Raw genomic sequence first — 20,292 nt, forward strand, 5'->3', positions numbered from 1 at the left:
ATTACAGCAGTTATATTCTTGTACATACAGTTGTGGCCAAAAGTATTGACACCCCTGCAAATCTGTCAGATAATACTCAGTTTCTTCCTGAAAATGATTGCAAACACAAATTCTTTGGTATTATTATCTTCATTTAATTTGTCTTACCAGAGAACATTCTTCCAAAATGTTTTAGGCTTTTTCAGGTAAGTTTTGGCAAACTCCAGCCTGGCTTTTTTATGTCTCGGGGTAAGAAGTGGGGTCTTCCTGGGTCTCCTACCATACAGTCCCTTTTCATTCAGACGAGGACGGATAGTACGGGTTGACACTGTTGTATCCTCGGACTGCAGGGCAGCTTGAACTTGTTTGGATGTTAGTCGAGGTTCTTTATCCAACATCCGCACAATCTTGCATTGAAATCTCTTGTCAATTTTTCTTTTCCGTCCACATCTAGGGAGGTTAGCCACAGTGCCATGGGCTTTAAACTTCTTGATGACACTGCGCACGGTAGACACAGGAACAGTCAGGTCTTTGGAGATGGACTTGTAGCCTTGAGATTGCTCATGCTTCCTCACAATTTGGTTTCTCAAGTCCTCAGACAGTTCTTTGGTCTTCTTTCTTTTCTCCATGCTCAATGTGGTACACACAAGGACACAGGACAGAGGTTGAGTCAACTTTAATCCATGTTAACTGGCTGCAAGTGTGATTTAGTTATTGCCAACACCTGTTAGGTGCCACAGGTAAGTTACAGGTGCTGTTAATTACACAAAATAGAGAAGCATCACATGATTTTTCGAACAGTGCCAATACTTTTGTCCACCCTCTTTCATACGTTTGGTGTGGAATTATATCCAATTTGGCTTTAGGACAATTCTTTTTGTGTTTTTTCATTTAAGACAAATTAAATGAAGATAATAATACCAAAGAATTTGTGTTTGCAATCATTTTCAGGAAGAAACTGAGTATTATCTGAATTGCAGGGGTGTCAATACTTTTGGCCACAACTGTAGGAGCAGTATTATAGTACTTATATTCTTGTACATAGGGGGGCAGTATTATAGTAGTTAAATTCTTGTACATAGGTGTCAGTTTTATAGTAGTTATATTCTGGTACATAGGGGCAGTATTATAGTAGTTATAGTCTTGTACATAGGGGCAGTATTATAATAGTTATATTCTTGGGCATAGGGGGCAGTATTGTAGTAGTTATATTCTTGTACATAGAGGCAGCATTATAGTAGTTATATTGTTGTACATAGGGGGCAGTATTATAGTAGTTATATTCTTGTACATAGGTGTCAGTATTATAGTATTTATATTCTGGTACCTAGGGGCAGTATTATAGTAGTTATATTCTTGTACATAGGGGGCAGTATTATATTAGTTATATTCTTGTACATAGGGGGCAGTATTGTAGTAGTTATATTCTTGTACATAGAGGCAGCATTATAGTAGTTATATTGTTGTACATAGGGGGCAGTATTATAGTAGTTATTTTCTTGTACATATGGGCAGTATTATAGTAGTTATATTCTTGTACATAGAGGCAGCATTATAGTAGTTATATTCTTGTACATAGGGGACAGTACTATAGTAGTTATATTCTTGTACATAGGGGGCAGTATTATAGTAGTTATATTCTTGTACATAGAGGCAGCATTATAGTAGTTATATTCCTGTACAAAGGGAGCAGTATTATATTAGTCATATTCTTGTACATAGCGGCAGTATTATAGTAGTTATATTATTGTACATGGGGGCAGTATTATAGTAGTTATATTCTTGACATAGGAGGCAGTATTTTATGAAAGGTAATATATAGTAATATTTATCTGAAAACTGACTAGAATCATCCTTCTATATTTACAGATGATTACAGTATAATAACAGTATTACATCAATATCGTAACGGTTGTAACAGGTAGATCTATTAAACCTTGCTCAAGAAATGCATCCATTGGAAGATGAATATATGGCAGATTATGCCCCATAAGTGGAAACCAAAAGTGTTTAAAGGAAAACCTTGCAGACACATTTCTGACCATAACTGGAGTGCTGATCTATAGCATTTTAAATACAGTCAATAAACCACAGCAGGATATAAGGTGACCACACAGATACCATCATGTACAAGGCACAAGACAATTGATTTAAAGGGCCAGAGGCTTTTCTGGAGTGAAGAGGAGCAGCTGATATCGGTCACATGTGGAGTAGATGTCTGGGGGAAGGGAGTCTCAGCACTTATGATTTGTGACACAAAGTAGTGATCATTGGGGGAGGGGGGATTGATGCTTCTTGTTATTATCCCTTTTATAAAATACTGCAGTGATAACAATGACTGATAATGGGGGACAATAGAGATTCCTATCTATGTAGTAATTACGGTAAGTCACAGATATATGATGCCAAAATGTCAGTTTGGCGGAGCTTCCATCCTTACTACCCCATTACAATGGACATTATTTTACTATTGGGGTGGAGGGACACCTGCATAAGGGAGCCAAGTTTGGCAAATCTTTATTAGTCATGCAAAATGGAAATTAGCAATAAAAGTTTCTGGAGATGATAAAGAAACCTGAAACTGCTCATCCTGGGCTACCAGGTGCATGAACAACCGCTGACATCAAGCAAATTGAAGTACTGTACATAGATCACATTTTCTTTTTTAATTTCGGAGGCAAGGTTTTGGAAAATGGAATGGCGGTATTATTTTTGCATCCTGTGTCCCTTTAAACCTGGCTGGTAGCGCAGTCTGAGCGGGGTCATGGAAGGCGAGTGTTCGTGGCACGTCTGTTTCCTCCCAGGCAGCGTCCAGCGCTCGGCGAGGAGCGGTTTAGCAGGATACGGTAACTACAGGTGACATGACACCACAAGCTGCCGTGGGTTGGGGAACATATGGGCAGATCTCGGCTTCCCAAAGATTTGGATTATTTTCTCTCCTGTTCCAAATTCTGTTCTTTTCCTGATAAATTTAGATTTGCAGAACAGATACCAGATCTCAGCATCCAAGAGGACGCAACGATGTGCGTTTCTGAGGCTTGCCAGGACAAGAAATCTGCAGCAAAGCCTGCAGGCTGAGCAGGTAATACCGCCATATAGTGAATTTAAAGGGGAACTAATCCTGTACCTTTTAATGGTACGGCATCCTTATATTAACAGTGGCTGGCATCAACATATACATGGAAATGTCCCTGGAGTTTCTCATCTCTGGGGATTTGGTATATAAATTCTTGGTGGTAGGGAATTTCTTAGGACAGTTATTCTATGGATAAAACTACAATCAGACTCACTGCAGCCTGGAAACACTGATAACAGGGAGCAACAGAGTGCAGGATAAATGAGTACAGTCAGCCTCGCCTGGCTGATAACAGGGAGCAATAGAGTGCAGGATAAATGAGTACAGTCAGCCTCGCCTGGCTGATAACAGGGAGCAATAGAGTGCAGGATAAATGAGTACAGTCAGCCTCCCCTGGCTGATAACAGGGAGCAATAGAGTGCAGGATAAATGAGTACAGTCAGCCTCCCCTGGCTGATAACAGGGAGCAATAGAGTGCAGGATAAATGAGTACAGTCAGCCTCCCCTGGCTGATAACAGGGAGCAATAGAGTGCAGGATAAATGAGTAGAGTCAGCCTCGCCTGGCTGATAACCGGGAGCAATAGAGTGCAGGATAAATGAGTACAGTCAGCCTCCCCTGGCTGATAACAGGGAGCAATAGAGTGCAGGATAAATGAGTAGAGTCAGCCTCGCCTGGCTGATAACAGGGAGCAATAGAGTGCAGGATAAATGAGTACAGTCAGCCTCGCCTGGCTGATAACAGGGAGCAATAGAGTGCAGGATAAAGGAGTACAGTCAGTCTCGCCTGGCTGATAACAGGGAGCAATAGAGTGCAGGATAAATGAGTACAGTCAGCCTCGCCTGCCTAATAACAGGGAGCAATAGAGTGCAAGATAAATGAGTACAGTCAGCCTCGCCTGGCTGATAACAGGGAGCAATAGAGTGCAGGATAAATGAGTACAGTCAGCCTCGCCTGGCTGATAACAGGGAGCAATAGAGTGCAGGATAAATGAGTACAGTCAGCCTCGCCTGGCTGATAACAGGGAGCAATAGAGTGCAGGATAAATGAGTACAGTCAGCCTCGCCTGGCTGATAACAGGGAGCAATAGAGTGCAAGATAAATGAGTACAGTCAGCCTCGCCTGGCTGATAACAGGGAGCAATAGAGTGCAGGATAAATGAGTACAGTCAGCCTCGCCTGGCTGATAACAGGGAGCAATAGAGTGCAGGATAAATGAGTACAGTCAGCCTTGCCTGCCTAATAACAGGGAGCAATAGAGTGCAGGATAAATGAGCACAGTGGCTGATAACAGGGAACACCACACCGTCAGGGAGGTGAATCGGCAGGATCTCTGTAGTCGGAAATGTATTCACCTATCTTACAATTTTTGCCGTCTAGAAATGGCTGATAGCGGGGAACAATAGATTACATGGCACAGGAAATTTTAGGATATATTCAGATGAAAAAAAAAAGCTTCAGATGATCGTCACTGGCAAGAAATGTTAATTTTCACGCCATCAAAGCCGCCATTATCTATAGCTCGCAGTCGGATCTGCTGAATTAATACATCTATGTCCAGTTATCTATATAGAAAGGCTGGCACAGTGGGTAAATGCCCATTCATAGCTGAATAAGAAAAATTTGCAATGACATTCGCTTGGCAATAAGACATCTTTTGATTATCAAAGAGGTTCTGTAGCAGTTCTCAATGAAAGCGCTACCCAGCAGGTTGTGCAGACTGTTTCTGAGCACGCTCACAGCGTCTGATTATTTGCCCCCAGACAGGAGAGGGAAAAAAAAAAAAAAACAGACAGCCGTCTGCAGGATGCTGCTGTCCTGGAAGATCGAGACGGAGGAATCAAAAGCGATGAGTCAACGGCGTAACCTGTGGGGGGAAAGCGCGCCTGTACCATAGGCGGCCATCACACTATACCGTATCGGAGTATTTTCATGCATAGAAATTAAATTAAAAAAAAAAGAAGAAAATTGTTATCGAAATTATTTATGGATCCATAAAGATTGGCCATAACATTAAAACCACTGACGGTGGATTTGAAGATGATTATCTGGTGACAATGGCACCTGTCGGGGGTGGGAGATGAGCGGCAGCAAGTTGTTAGTCAGTTCTTGATATTGATGCAGTGAGGAAAAAAAAAATGTAAAAAAAAAAAAGGCAAACGTATCAAACAAGAACCAAATGGCGATGTCTAGACGACTAGGTCAGAGCATCTCCAAAATGGCAGGTCCTGTGAACCAATGCCAGGGTCATGGATGGCTATGACAGAAAGGGGTCAGAACACGCAGAGCCTCGCAGCCCGCCGTCTATGGGGTCGGCTGGCGCACATCACTTTCAAGCGTGCCGCAGATTGCCCACCCTAAAGGGTCACATCTTTTATCGTTTGCTTCATTAATATAGTACCGGAAGGGGTTAACTATCGGACCCAGGTACAGATCGTTAAGACTATGACCCCCATCCCCAGCGCTGCGGTTTTTTTATCATTATGCACATTTATTATTAAATGTCCGTGAAATAAATGCACCGTAAACCGCAATTTCACGCTCGTTCCTGAGAGAAGCGACTAAAAGCACGGAGAAGTCTGTCTTTGGAAAGACTCGGGGCTCAATTCTATAATCGCTCGGGGTCGGTGACATTGAAGGTAACTTCATAGGACGTGCACCCCATGACTTTAGGACACGGTGCGGATGTCTCTGGCGCAGGTATCAGACTGACAGGAGGCTGATTATACCGGCACGGCTGCGCTATAATCGCCTACGCCGGAGCCACTTCTCTTATCGCAATGGCAGAGTTGATGACTTTTGACAATTTGCTCATTCTAATGACCTTGACGGGGATGAAGGGAGGGGTGGAAGACTTATGCAACACCCTATAAGACATCATGGGTGACAAATTTAATGAGACTGAATTCATAAAGGATCATCAGAGACCATTTTTAACCAGTTACTGCATAGCTGAGGCATCCCTGGCAGACATAGATGTAGCAGAGCTGAAACTGTCATCCTTTTAGTCTCCGGGCATTAGATTGTCTCTTTGAGGACAGATAATGCAGCAGAGTTAGTGATGGCATTATGGAACATTGCAGGTGTTAGACGGGGACAAACTTAGCTCTGCTGCGTCACTATGGCAGATTCTTACAATGACAGCAAGAAAATTTGGGATCTTGGTCTGGGGTGAACCAGCATATTATAGGATATACACTATGGTTGTTATGGCGACACATTACATAGGTGCTCCCCTTTTCTCACCATCTAAGGCTGAATTGATAAGTGCAGTACAGCCTTCATTACACATGATGTCCAGATGTAGCAGAGCTGGATCTGTCCCTAACCCGGCTTGGGTTTGTCTGCAGTCCTATGCAAGACCCCCAAACAAAGCAGTGACAAGTACCAAGAGACAGACTGAGTTCTGCTACGTCCTCACAGACAACGTGATACAGACGAGACCCTCACACATCTGGTGACAGAATCACCGAGGATGAAGCACAGCACAACTCAGCCTGCGATGGCGACATCCACAGAAAAAAGTCAACAAGAAACAGATTCCAAACAAAATCCGTCCTCATAAGACGGTGGAAAGCAGGAGACGCAGACGCTCGTGGATCTGACACTTCACCTGGGGGGAAACTGATGGCATCTTCTGCTTACAGAGCATCTGCCGCAAGTCATTACCCTCTGTATACTGACTCATATATTCCCGGGCTCCGTCCTACAGTCATCACTGAGTCAACGGACATCGGACCATAGACAGACCGTGACAGGGACGGCACTCCTGCCTCCACCAATGAGGAATCCAACTGGAATGTTATATACACACAGAAACATAAACCTCTATATACACAACCATCCGCACCGGTATACGGAGACAGGGACACGTCCATCTCCATATACACAGATATATACACACCTATGTACAGAGACAGGGATACGACCATCTCCATATACACAGATATATACACACCTGTGTAGGCAGACAGGGACACGATCATCTCCATATACAGATATACACACACCTGTGTACAGAGACAGGGACACGACCATCTCCATATACACAGATATATACACACCTGTGTAGGGAGACAGGGACACAACCATCTCCATATACAGATATACACACACCTGTCTATGGAGACAGGGACACGACCATCTCCATGTACACAGATATACACACACCTGTGTAGGGAGACAGGGACACGACCATCTCCATGTACACATCCACACCCGTGTACAGAGACAGGGACACGACCATCTCCATATACACATCCACACCTGTGTACAGAGACAGGGACACGACCATCTCCATATACACATCCACACCTGTGTACAGAGACAGGGACACGACCATCTCCATATACACATCCACACCTGTGTACAGAGACAGGGACACGACCATCTCCATATACACATCCACACCTGTGTACAGAGACAGGGACACGACCATCTCCATATACACATCCACACCTGTGTACAGAGACAGGGACACGACCATCTCCATATACACATCCACACCTGTGTACAGAGACAGGGACATGACCATCTCCATATACACATCCACACCTGTGTACAGAGACAGGGACACGACCATCTCCATATACACATCCACACCTGTGTACAGAGACAGGGACACGACCATCTCCATATACACATCCACACCTGTGTACAGAGACAGGGACACGACCATCTCCATATACACATCTACACCTGTGTACAGAGACAGGGACATGACCATCTCCATATACACATCCACACCTGTGTACATAGACAGGGACACGACCATCTCCATATACAGATATACACACACCTGTGTACAGAGACAGGGACACGACCATCTCCATATACAGATATACACACACCTGTGTACAGAGACAGGGACACGACCATCTCCATATACACATCCACACCTGTGTACAGAGACAGGGACACGGCCATCTCCATATACACATCTACACCTGTGTACAGAGACAGGGACATGACCATCTCCATATACAGATATACACACACCTGTCTACGGAGACAGGGACACGACCATCTCCATATACACATCCACACCTGTGTACAGAGACAGGGACACGACCATCTCCATATACACATCCACACCTGTGTACAGAGACAGGGACACGACCATCTCCATATACACATCCACACCTGTGTACAGAGACAGGGACACGACCATCTCCATATACACATCCACACCTGTGTACAGAGACAGGGACACGACCATCTCCATATACACATCCACACCTGTGTACAGAGACAGGGACACGACCATCTCCATATACACATCCACACCTGTGTACATAGACAGGGACACGACCATCTCCATATACAGATATACACACACCTGTGTACAGAGACAGGGACACGACCATCTCCATATACAGATATACACACACCTGTGTACAGAGACAGGGACACGACCATCTCCATATACACATCCACACCTGTGTACAGAGACAGGGACACGGCCATCTCCATATACACATCTACACCTGTGTACAGAGACAGGGACATGACCATCTCCATATACAGATATACACACACCTATCTACGGAGACAGGGACACGACCATCTCCATATACACATCCACACCTGTGTACAGAGACAGGGACATGACCATCTCCATATACACAGATATACACACACCTGTCTACAGAGACAGCGACACGACCATCTCCATATACACAGATATACACACACCTGTGTATAGAAACAGGGACACGACCAGCTCCGTATACACAGACCTATACACACCTGTGTACCGAGACAGGGACACGACCATCTCCATATACAGATATACACACACCTGTGTACAGAGACAGGGACACGACCATCTCCATATACACATCCACACCTGTGTACATAGACAGGGACACGACCATCTCCATATACAGATATACACACACCTGTGTACAGAGACAGGGACATGACCATCTCCATATACAGATATACACACACCTATCTACGGAGACAGGGACACGACCATCTCCATATACACATCCACATCTGTGTACAGAGACAGGGACACGACCATCTCCATATACACATCTACACCTGTGTACAGAGACAGGGACATGACCATCTCCATATACAGATATACACACACCTGTCTACGGAGACAGGGACACGACCATCTCCATATACACATCCACACCTGTGTACAGAGACAGGGACATGACCATCTCCATATACACAGATATACACACACCTGTCTACAGAGACAGGGACACGACCATCTCCATATACACAGATATACACACACCTGTGTATAGAGACAGGGACACGACCATCTCCATATACACAGATATATACACACCTGTGTATAGAGACAGGGACACGACCATCTCCATATACACAGATATACACACACCTGTGTATAGAGACAGGGACACGACCATCTCCATATACAGATATACACACACCTGTGTACAGAGACAGGGACACGACCATCTCCATATACACATCCACACCTGTGTACAGAGACAGGGACACGACCATCTCCATATACACAGATATATACACACCTGTGTATAGAGACAGGGACACGACCATCTCCATATACACAGATATACACACACCTGTGTATAGAGACAGGGACACGACCATCTCCATATACAGATATACACACACCTGTGTACAGAGACAGGGACACGACCATCTCCATATACACATCCACACCTGTGTATAGAGACAGGGACACGACCATCTCCATATACACAGATATACACACACCTGTGTATAGAGACAGGGACACGACCATCTCCATATACAGATATACACACACCTGTGTACAGAGACAGGGACACGACCATCTCCATATACACATCCACACCTGTGTACAGAGACAGGGACACGGCCATCTCCATATACACATCTACACCTGTGTACAGAGACAGGGACATGACCATCTCCATATACAGATATACACACACCTATCTACGGAGACAGGGACACGACCATCTCCATATACACATCCACACCTGTGTACAGAGACAGGGACATGACCATCTCCATATACACAGATATACACACACCTGTCTACAGAGACAGCGACACGACCATCTCCATATACACAGATATACACACACCTGTGTATAGAAACAGGGACACGACCAGCTCCGTATACACAGACCTATACACACCTGTGTACCGAGACAGGGACACGACCATCTCCATATACAGATATACACACACCTGTGTACAGAGACAGGGACACGACCATCTCCATATACACATCCACACCTGTGTACATAGACAGGGACACGACCATCTCCATATACAGATATACACACACCTGTGTACAGAGACAGGGACATGACCATCTCCATATACAGATATACACACACCTATCTACGGAGACAGGGACACGACCATCTCCATATACACATCCACACCTGTGTACAGAGACAGGGACACGACCATCTCCATATACACATCTACACCTGTGTACAGAGACAGGGACATGACCATCTCCATATACAGATATACACACACCTGTCTACGGAGACAGGGACACGACCATCTCCATATACACATCCACACCTGTGTACAGAGACAGGGACATGACCATCTCCATATACACAGATATACACACACCTGTCTACAGAGACAGGGACACGACCATCTCCATATACACAGATATACACACACCTGTGTATAGAGACAGGGACACGACCATCTCCATATACACAGATATATACACACCTGTGTATAGAGACAGGGACACGACCATCTCCATATACACAGATATACACACACCTGTGTATAGAGACAGGGACACGACCATCTCCGTATACACAGACCTATACACACCTGTGTACCGAGACAGGGACACGACCATCTCCATATACACAGATATATACACACCTGTGTACGAGACAGGAAAATCTCCATATACACACACCTGTGTACAGAGACAGGGACACGACCATCTCCATATACACATCTATCCGCACCTTTGTACAGAGACAGGGACATGACCATCTCCATATACACAGATATACACGCACCTGTGCACAGAGACAGGGACATGACCATCTCCATATACACAGATCTATACACACCAATATACAGAGACAGGATACGACCATCTCCATATACACAGATATATACACACCTGTGTACAGAGACAGGAAAATCTCCATATACACACACCTGTGTACAGAGACAGGGACACGACCATCTCCATATACACATCTATCCGCACCTGTGTACAGAGACAGGGACACGACCATCTCCATATAAACAGATATACACGCACCTGTGCACAGAGACAGGGACATGACCATCTCCATATACACAGATCTATACACACCAATATACAGAGACAGGATACGACCATCTCCATATACACAGATATATACACACCTGTGTACAGAGACAGGGATGCGACCATCTCCATATACACACCTATGTACGGAGACAGGGATGCGATCATCTCCATGTACACAGATACACATACCTGTATACAGAGACAGGGACATGACCACCTCTGGATACACAGATATACACACACCTGTGTACAGAGACAGGGACATGACCATCTCCATATACACAGATCTATACACACCTGTGTACAGAGACAGGATACGACCATCTCCATATACACAGATATATACACACCTGTGTACAGAGACAGGGATGCGACCATCTCCATATACACACCTATGTACGGAGACAGGGATGCGATCATCTCCATGTACACAGATACACATACCTGTATACAGAGACAGGGACATGACCACCTCTGGATACACAGATATACACACACCTGTGTACAGAGACAGGGACACAGCCATCTCCACATACACACATATGTATACAGAGATAGGGACACGGCCATCTCCATATACACACACCTGTATACAGAGACAGGGACACAGCCATCTCCACATACACAAATCTGTATACAGAGATAGGGACACGGCCATCTCCATATACACACACCTGTATACAGAGATAGGGACACAGCCATCTCCATATACACCTGTATACAGAGACAAGGATACAACCATCTCTATAAACACACACACACCTGTATACAGTGACACAACCATCTATATACACATCCATCCACACCTGTATACAGAGACCAGTCCATCTAAATATACACACCTGTATACAGAGACAGGGACACATTAATCTCTGTATACAGGTGTGTATATCTGTGTATATAGAGACAGTGAGTCAACCATCTCCATATACACACCTGTATGCAGAGACAGGGACACAACCATTTGTTTATACACAGACCTGTATACAGAGACATGGAGACACACCTGACTACATCTCCATGTACACACAGATATACAGGCAGCGATACTTACATCTCCACAAACACACAGACATACACACCTGTATACAGACAGGGATACAACCATCTCCATATACACATCCATCCACACAGATATACACCCCAGTATACATCTTCATATATACACAGATATATAGAGTGGAATTTAACCATGTCCATATATACGTCTATTCATAGGGATACCACCTGTATACATCTCCATGTATACACAGATATACAGAGATGGGGATAAGACCATTTCCATATACACAGATTTACACAGCTGTATACAGACAGGGATACATCAATCTCCATATCACAGATATACAGACAGCGATACCTACATCTCCATATACACACACAGATATACGCCAACTTGTATACAGATAGGAATACAACCATCTCCATATACACATCCACACAGATATACACTCCAGTATACAGACAGGGCTATGTACATCACCATATACAAATAGATACACTCACACTTATATGCAGACATCACAGACAGCGACATAATTCAATGACACATATACATCTCCATATATACACACGTCCATCCACACCTGTATACAGATAAGAGAGGCACATACACACACACCTGTATACAGATGAGAGGTACATCTATACATCCACCTACGTACATGTATACACACAAGTACATCCATGCACATCATACAGAACATACATAGCTACATATACACGACGAGGACACACACATATAGGAACATATATAGGATTTATGTGAATGGAACACACCAGTAAAGATGATGGACTTTCATTAACCCATTGATTCTTAAAGCAGCAGATTTTATACCTCTTACGGCTACGGTCTTTAGAACTACCATATCTATGAAGAAAACATCCCCCATCATCCACTGAACTGTGGACCAACATGCCTATATACATATATATTTATTTTTCTACTGTAGTGATCAGTAATCACCATATATCAGGCTGGCTCACCCTCAAAGTAATACACCCCCCCAGATGACCCCATAACCCTCAACAGTCTCACGATAGAGCTCCCTACAACAGACGTACACAATTCCATTACTCCGGCAATACACTTAGTAATCCAGAACTCTTAGAATAAAATGTTTTCTGCCCAGAGCTGATAACGGAGAGGACGACAATTCGTGATATTCACACAAATCAAACACATTCACCTAATGGGATTCTACAATCTCTCCTTAAATACACTGTGCTGCGGCCAAGGAAAGAGCACGGACGGTTGTAGACCCCGCCGGTTGATCGCCTCCTCGGAAGCCCCTTTTCTTCCTCCCATCTCCCAAATGTTTTGGTGCAGTCGCCATAATCCCTTTTAAACTTCAGTGCAGGGACATTAAATCCCGGCTGCGGCTATGGGAAACGTCTCGTCTCACGCTATTAAAACTTACGCAGTAAATTCCCAGCTTCCTGGGAGAACTCATAAAAACATTCAGCGAGTTCACATTTTATTTGAAGTTTTCCTATGTAACATGGGCTTGTGCGGTGCAGTCAGTCACCCCTGGGGTGCCGAAATCCCCCGACTGCATTCCACGCTCTATGGAAAAGGTGATTAATCCCGCAGTATGGAAGAGTTTCTGCGCAGACTTCAGCAGCTGAGGTCATGAATACTGGGGTGGAAAAAATGGGGGTCAGCACAAGAATATGGACAAGAAGGGTTGGGAAGGGGGGGGGGGAGAGTTTTTAAGTTTATAGAAAAGGTCTGGGGCTGCTATGGGGGTCTATAGGACTGTGGTGGGGGTCTACAAGGCTGTATCGTAGGGGGTCTACAGGTTGTTCAAGGGGGTCTACAAAGCTGCAGGCTGAAAATAGGGTCTACAGAGATGCTCAGAGGATAGATGGAGAAAGCTGCAAGACTCTGGAGGGGATCTAAATGTGTGTGGGGGGGAGTGCGGGTCTACAAAAAAAATGTAGAGCTGCAGAAGGAGTCTGAAGGACTGTGAATGTGGTTCACAAGGCTATGGTGGGCTCTACATGGGAGGTGAGACAATCTATGGAAGGGGTCCACAGGGTTGTCGGGCTTCAAATGGGGGTCGAAATAAGAGCTGATGAGTGAGTCTACAGGGGGGCTGAGTGGATCTAAAGTGCAGATGAGAGATGAAGGGTCTTCTAAAAAAACAAAAAAAAGCAATCCCTGAAAATCAAACGGGGACATTAAACCTCCATAAAAAGAAGGGTAATGACAAGAAAGGGTTACTACCCCCCCAAAAAAAAAAAAAGGGTTAACAATAATGACACTGACAAGCCTGCTCTATGAAATAGTTAAACAGGGGGACATTCAAGGAATGTACATCAGAACACATGAAAAAAGAAAAACAAACAAATAAACAATGAGAAGACAAAGGCAACAATGTATAAAGAAAAAGTAGCAAGAATAAGGAACAAGGGTCAGAACTGAGCCTGCAGAGAGGACAGAAGAGCTGAGCCTGCAGAGAGAGTACAGAGGAGCTGAGCCCGCACAGAGGACAGAGGACCTGAGCCCGCACAGAGGACAGAGGAGCTGAGCCCGCACAGAGGACAGGGGAGCTGAGCCCGCACAGAGGACAGGGGAGCTGAGCCCGCACAGAGGACAGCAGGGGCTGAGTCCGCACAGAGGACAGCAGGGGCTGAGCCCGCACAGAGGACAGCAGGGGCTGAGCCCGCACAGAGGACAGCAGGGGCTGAGCCCGCACAGAGGACAGCAGGGGCTGAGCCCGCACAGAGGACAGAGGAGCTGAGCCCGCACAGAGGACAGAGGAGCTGTGAGGACAGAGGAGCTGAGCCCACAGAGAGGACAGAGGATCTGAGCCCGCAGAGAGGACAGAGACGCTGAGCCTGCAGAGCGGACAGAGAAGCTGAGAGGACAGAGGAGCTAAACCCACAGAAAGGACAGAGGAGCTGAGCCTGCACAGAGGAGATGAGAGGACAGAGCAGCTGAGCCTGCAGAGAGGACAGAGGAGCTGAGCGGCAGAGGACAGAGGAGCTGAGAGCAAGAGGAGCTGAGAGGACAGAGGAGCTGAGCCGACAGAGAGGACAGAGGAGCTGAGAGGACAGAGGAGCTGAGCCCGCAGAGAGGACAGAGGAGCTGAGCCCGCAGAGAGGACAGAGGAGCTGAGCCCGCAGAGAGGACAGAGGAGCTGAACCCGCAGAGAGGACAGAGGAGCTGAACCCGCAGAGAGGACAGAGGAGCTGAGCCGACAGAGAGGACAGAGGAGCTGAGAGGACAGAGGAGCTGAGCCCGCAGAGAGGACAGAGGAGCTGAGAGGAAAGAAGAGCTGAGCCGACAGAGAGGACAGAGGAGCTGAGCCTGCACAGAGGAGCTGAGAGGACAGAAGAGCTGAGCCTGTACAGAGGACAGAGGAGCTGAGAGGACAGAGGAGCTGAGCCTGTACAGAGGACAGAGGAGCTGAGAGGACAGAGGAGCTGAGCGCACAGAGAGGACAGAGGAGCTGAGCGGACAGAGAGGACAGAGGAGCTGAGCCCGCAGAGAGGACAGAGGAGCTGAGCCGACAGAGAGGACAGAGGAGCTGAGAGGACAGAGGAGCTGAGAGGACAGAGCTGAGCCGGCACAGAGGACAGAGGAGATGGGAGGACAGAGCAGTTGAACCTGCAGAGAGGACAGAGGAGCTGAGAGGACAGAAGAGCTGAGCCTGTACAGAGGAGCTGAGAGGACAGAGGAGCTGAGAGGACGGAGGAGCTGAGCCGACAGAGAGGACAGAGGAGCTGAGCCTGTACAGAGGAGCTGAGAGGACAGAGCAGCTGAGCCTGCAGAGAGGACAGAAGAGCTGAGCCTGTACAGAGGAGCTGAGAGGACAGAGGAGCTGAGAGGACAGAGGAGCTGAGAGGACAGAGGAGCTGAGCCGACAGAGAGCACAGAGGAGCTGAGCCTGTACAGAGGAGCTGAGAGGACAGAGGAGCTGAGCCTGTACAGAGGAGCTGAGAGGACAGAGGAGCTGAGCCTGTACAGAGGAGCTGAGAGGACAGAGGAGCTGAGCCTGTACAGAGGAGCTGAGAGGACAGAAGAGCTGAGCCTGTACAGAGGACAGAGGAGCTGAGCGGACAGAGGAGCTGAGAGGACAGAGGAGCTGAGAGGACAGAGGAGCTGAGCCGACAGAGAGCACAGAGGAGCTGAGCCTGTACAGAGGAGCTGAGAGGACAGAGGAGCTGAGCCTGTACAGAGGAGCTGAGAGGACAGAGGAGCTGAGCCTGTACAGAGGAGCTGAGAGGACAGAGGAGCTGAGCCTGTACAGAGGAGCTGAGAGGACAGAAGAGCTGAGCCTGTACAGAGGACAGAGGAGCTGAGCGGACAGAGGAGCTGAGAGGACAGAGGAGCTGAGAGGACAGAGGAGCTGAGCCGACAGAGAGCACAGAGGAGCTGAGCCTGTACAGAGGAGCTGAGAGGACAGAGGAGCTGAGCCTGTACAGAGGAGCTGAGAGGACAGAGGAGCTGAGCCTGTACAGAGGAGCTGAGAGGACAGAAGAGCTGAGCCTGTACAGAGGACAGAGGAGCTGAGCGGACAGAGGAGCTGACTCCCCCGCCTTCCTCCTATACTACACAATGTACAGCCAACTCCAGGAAAAGTTTGTGTAGCGGCAGCACAAGTGCCAAGAAGCTGCCAGCTCACTCCCCCACACCCAGACAGCACAGGGTACTCACTGATCTCCATGCTTTGGAACAAGGACCTCTTGCAGTTGCAGGAGCAGGAGACATTGGACTGGATGGCAGAGCTGGTGCTGTTCAAACCCATCAAGTCATACATTAAAGAAGAGGAAACTCCTGGAGGAAGAGGCACAGAGTCACTGGGGGCCACAGGGCTCAGGGTTTGGCTTCTGCTGGAACATTGCAGACAGGGCTGTGGTGGAGGGGGCTGCTGCTTCTTCTTCTGGATGTAGGGGGGCTGCAGAGTTACTTTGTGGCAATCCCAGCTTCTGTCATCTACACTGGGACTGGAGGAGAGGGTCAGCTCCAGCCTTAGAGGACAAGTCCACAGCTCCACTCCCAGGCTGGGTTTGTGTAAGGAGCACTCAAGTCCCAGTCCTTCCTTCCTTCCCCCTCCTCAAGTCCAAGGAGATTGCCTTGCAGCCGGATCCAACCCCAGGCAGCCAGACGGGCCGTGACGTCAGCGCCAGACTGGGACTGCCCTTCCACTGCAAGAGGGGGGAGGGAGTGGGGAAGCTAGCGTGACTGACAGCAGCAGCAGCCAATCCGGAGTAGCAGGAGGGAGGGTGCACTTCTTAAAGGCGAAGCTTCCTGTTAAAACTTCAACTGCCCAATAGAGGGAGGATTGAGAAACTTGTAGACTATTGAAAGTGATTTACTGGTACAGAATGTATTTTAGGTCCAAGTATCATGCACAGGTGGAGTGATCCTTTCTGTCTCAGAATTTGGGGTTGCAAGAGTTATTCTATAGATTGCAGGAATTTTACGCCATAAATGCAATAATTTGGATTTTGCAATAATTTTAAATAACTTTCAAATATAATTATTCAGTTTTTTTTCTGTCATTAAACAATGAAAAGTTTGGAAATAATAGATGAAAGCGCCTGGGAAAATATGGGCAGATGCCAGCGCTCATTGGGCTTGGAGCTGGACTAGTGCAGTGCCGTGGTGAACCCATTGTGTACCCAGCAGTCCTGGCTGGCATAGGCGTCATCATGTAAGAATCGGGGGGCTCTTAAAGGGCGCTGTGCAGTGTAGTGGGCACTGCGGTGGGGACAGTAAGGGGGCAGTGGTGGGCGGCACTGTCATTGACAGCGGGGTAATGGGTCAAAGCAATGTTATAGGGTGGTGAAAAGGTGGTCAGCGCTCTGGACAGAGAGTGATAACGATGCCTGTAAAACACTGCAGAATATATTAGTACTATATCACAAAATAATGATTTGCAAATAAATAATGCGGGCACTGTAGTAAATACTGCGGGCATGGGAAGGAGGAACTGTGGCTGGCATCGGGTCACTGTAACAGATACCCTAAAAAGCACCAATGTAATGCGTCATGCATTCTTATAGGGGCACAGCTGTTGGTACTGTAAGCAGGAACTGGTTGGCATGTGTTGGGCATTGTCAGGGGCACTGTAGAAGATAAAGTTAGTAGGCACTGTGAGAAGGAAGTGTGGGTGTGCTGTGTTGGGCATTGTCGGGGGAACTGTAGAAGATAAAGTTGGGGTACTGTAAGACAGAAGTGTGGGTGTGCTGTGTTGGGCATTGTCGGGGGAACTGTAGAAGATAAAGTTGGGGTACTGTAAGACAGAAGTGTGGGTGTGCTGTGTTGGGCATTGTCGGGGGAACTGTAGAAGATAAAGTTGGGGTACTGTAAGACAGAAGTGTGGGTGTGCTGTGTTGGGCATTGTCGGGGGAACTGTAGAAGATAAAGTTGGGGCACTGTGAGACAGAAGTGTGGGTGCGCTGTGTTGGGCATTGTCGGGGGAACTGTAGAAGATAAAGTTGGGGTACTGTAAGACAGAAGTGTGGGTGCACTGTGTTGGGCATTGTCAGGGGCACTGTAGAAGATAAAGTTGGGGTACTGTAAGACAGAAGTGTGGGTGTGCTGTGTTGGCCATTGTTAGGGGCACTGTAGAAAATAAAGTTGGGGCACTGTGAGAAAGAAGTGTGGGTGTGCTGTGCTGGGCATTGTCGGGGGAACTGTAGAAGATAAAATTGGTGGCACTATAAGAAGGAAGTGTAGGTGTGTTGTGTTGGGCATTGTCAGGGGGTACTGCTGTAGAAGATATAGTTGGTGGGCACTATAAGAAGGGGGTTTGGGTGTGTTGTGTTGGGCATTGTCAGGGGACTGTAGAAGATAAAGTTGGAGGCACTGTGAAAAGGAACTGTGGGTGTGCTCTGTTGGGTATTGTTGGGGGACACTGTAGAGGTTAAAGTTGGGGGCACTGTGAGAAGAAACTAAGGGTGTGTTGTGTTGAGCATTATCAAGGGCACTCTGGCTGCTTCTGTAAGGGGGCATTGGATGGGGGCACTGTGAGAAGGTTCTGTGCCAGTAATTAACTAATAATAATAAAGAAAACTTGGCACTCAACTTCTAGAATATTTTTTGGATTTTTTAATGCAGCCAGAAAATAATAGACGTTTTGGCCTCACAGGCCTTCATCAATAACAGACTGCAGTATAGTAGTTAATCGCATTCACTGTGATAGCAGAAGTGACACCATTGTCGCTTTAAATGTGCCTGGTCATGCACTAGGCACTGGGCATGGAGCCTGAATCAAATAGTACCTGGGTGGGTGGGGGTGCCATGCAGACATCAGCGACCCGGTATCCACTGTTGGTCAGCTTGAGCACCTTCTGAAGTTGTGCATACAGTGTTTTTCCTTTACTAGTAATGAACTAATGTGATGAAAAGGACTTATCTCACTTGTCAGGGGTAGCAGAGGTGGCAAATTTATATAAAGTGAAACATGTCCGAAATAAGCAGCAGGTCAAGGAATTCAGCATGAGCCTCGGTTCTTGTATAAATGTTAACCCTTAAAACCACAAATCCCCTATTTGTTCATATGATGCAATCTAATATATAAAGCTCAAGTGTGTGTATGTATGTATGTATGTATGTATGTATGTGTGTGTGTATGTATGTGTGTGTATGTCCGGGATAGGCATCCGCACCGTCGCAGCTACAGCCACAAAATTTGGCACAGTCACACGTCTGGACCCCGAGAGCGTCCTAGGCTATGCTGTGAGGTGAAATTTTAACCCCGCGCGTTCCAATTCACCAAACAATTTTGCCCCTGTCTACATACTGGGAAAAAGTGTGTGCGCGTCAAGCCCCGCCCCTCATTATGATGTCATAATGCCCCTATCTACATAATGGGGACAAAGTGTATGCGCGTCAAGCCCCGCCCCTCATTATGATGTCACAATGGTTGCCATGGCGACGCTGATGTCATCAAGCCCCGCCGCTCATTATGATGTCATAATGGTTGACTATGAGATGGAGGATGTGTGATGGGTATA

At 46.7% G+C, this 20,292-nt stretch overlaps 1 protein-coding gene across 1 annotated transcript in view; it reads right to left on the reverse strand.

Moving 5' to 3' along the window:
* Positions 1 to 17,466, reverse strand: part of PMEPA1 (prostate transmembrane protein, androgen induced 1) — a 52,225-nt gene extending 34,759 nt beyond the window's left edge. Inside the window, exon 1 of the mRNA XM_073580694.1 lies at positions 16,985 to 17,466. Within this exon, the coding sequence (XP_073436795.1) occupies positions 16,985 to 17,087 (103 nt within the window). The 5' untranslated portion in view covers positions 17,088 to 17,466. The remainder of the gene's footprint in view (positions 1 to 16,984) is intronic.
* Between the last annotated feature and the right edge of the window lie 2,826 nt (positions 17,467 to 20,292).

Source organism: Dendrobates tinctorius, unplaced genomic scaffold (genome assembly GCF_039654945.1).
Source record: "Dendrobates tinctorius isolate UK_male_01 unplaced genomic scaffold, ASM3965494v1 ptg000065l, whole genome shotgun sequence".
Classification (NCBI taxonomy): domain Eukaryota; kingdom Metazoa; phylum Chordata; class Amphibia; order Anura; family Dendrobatidae; genus Dendrobates; species Dendrobates tinctorius.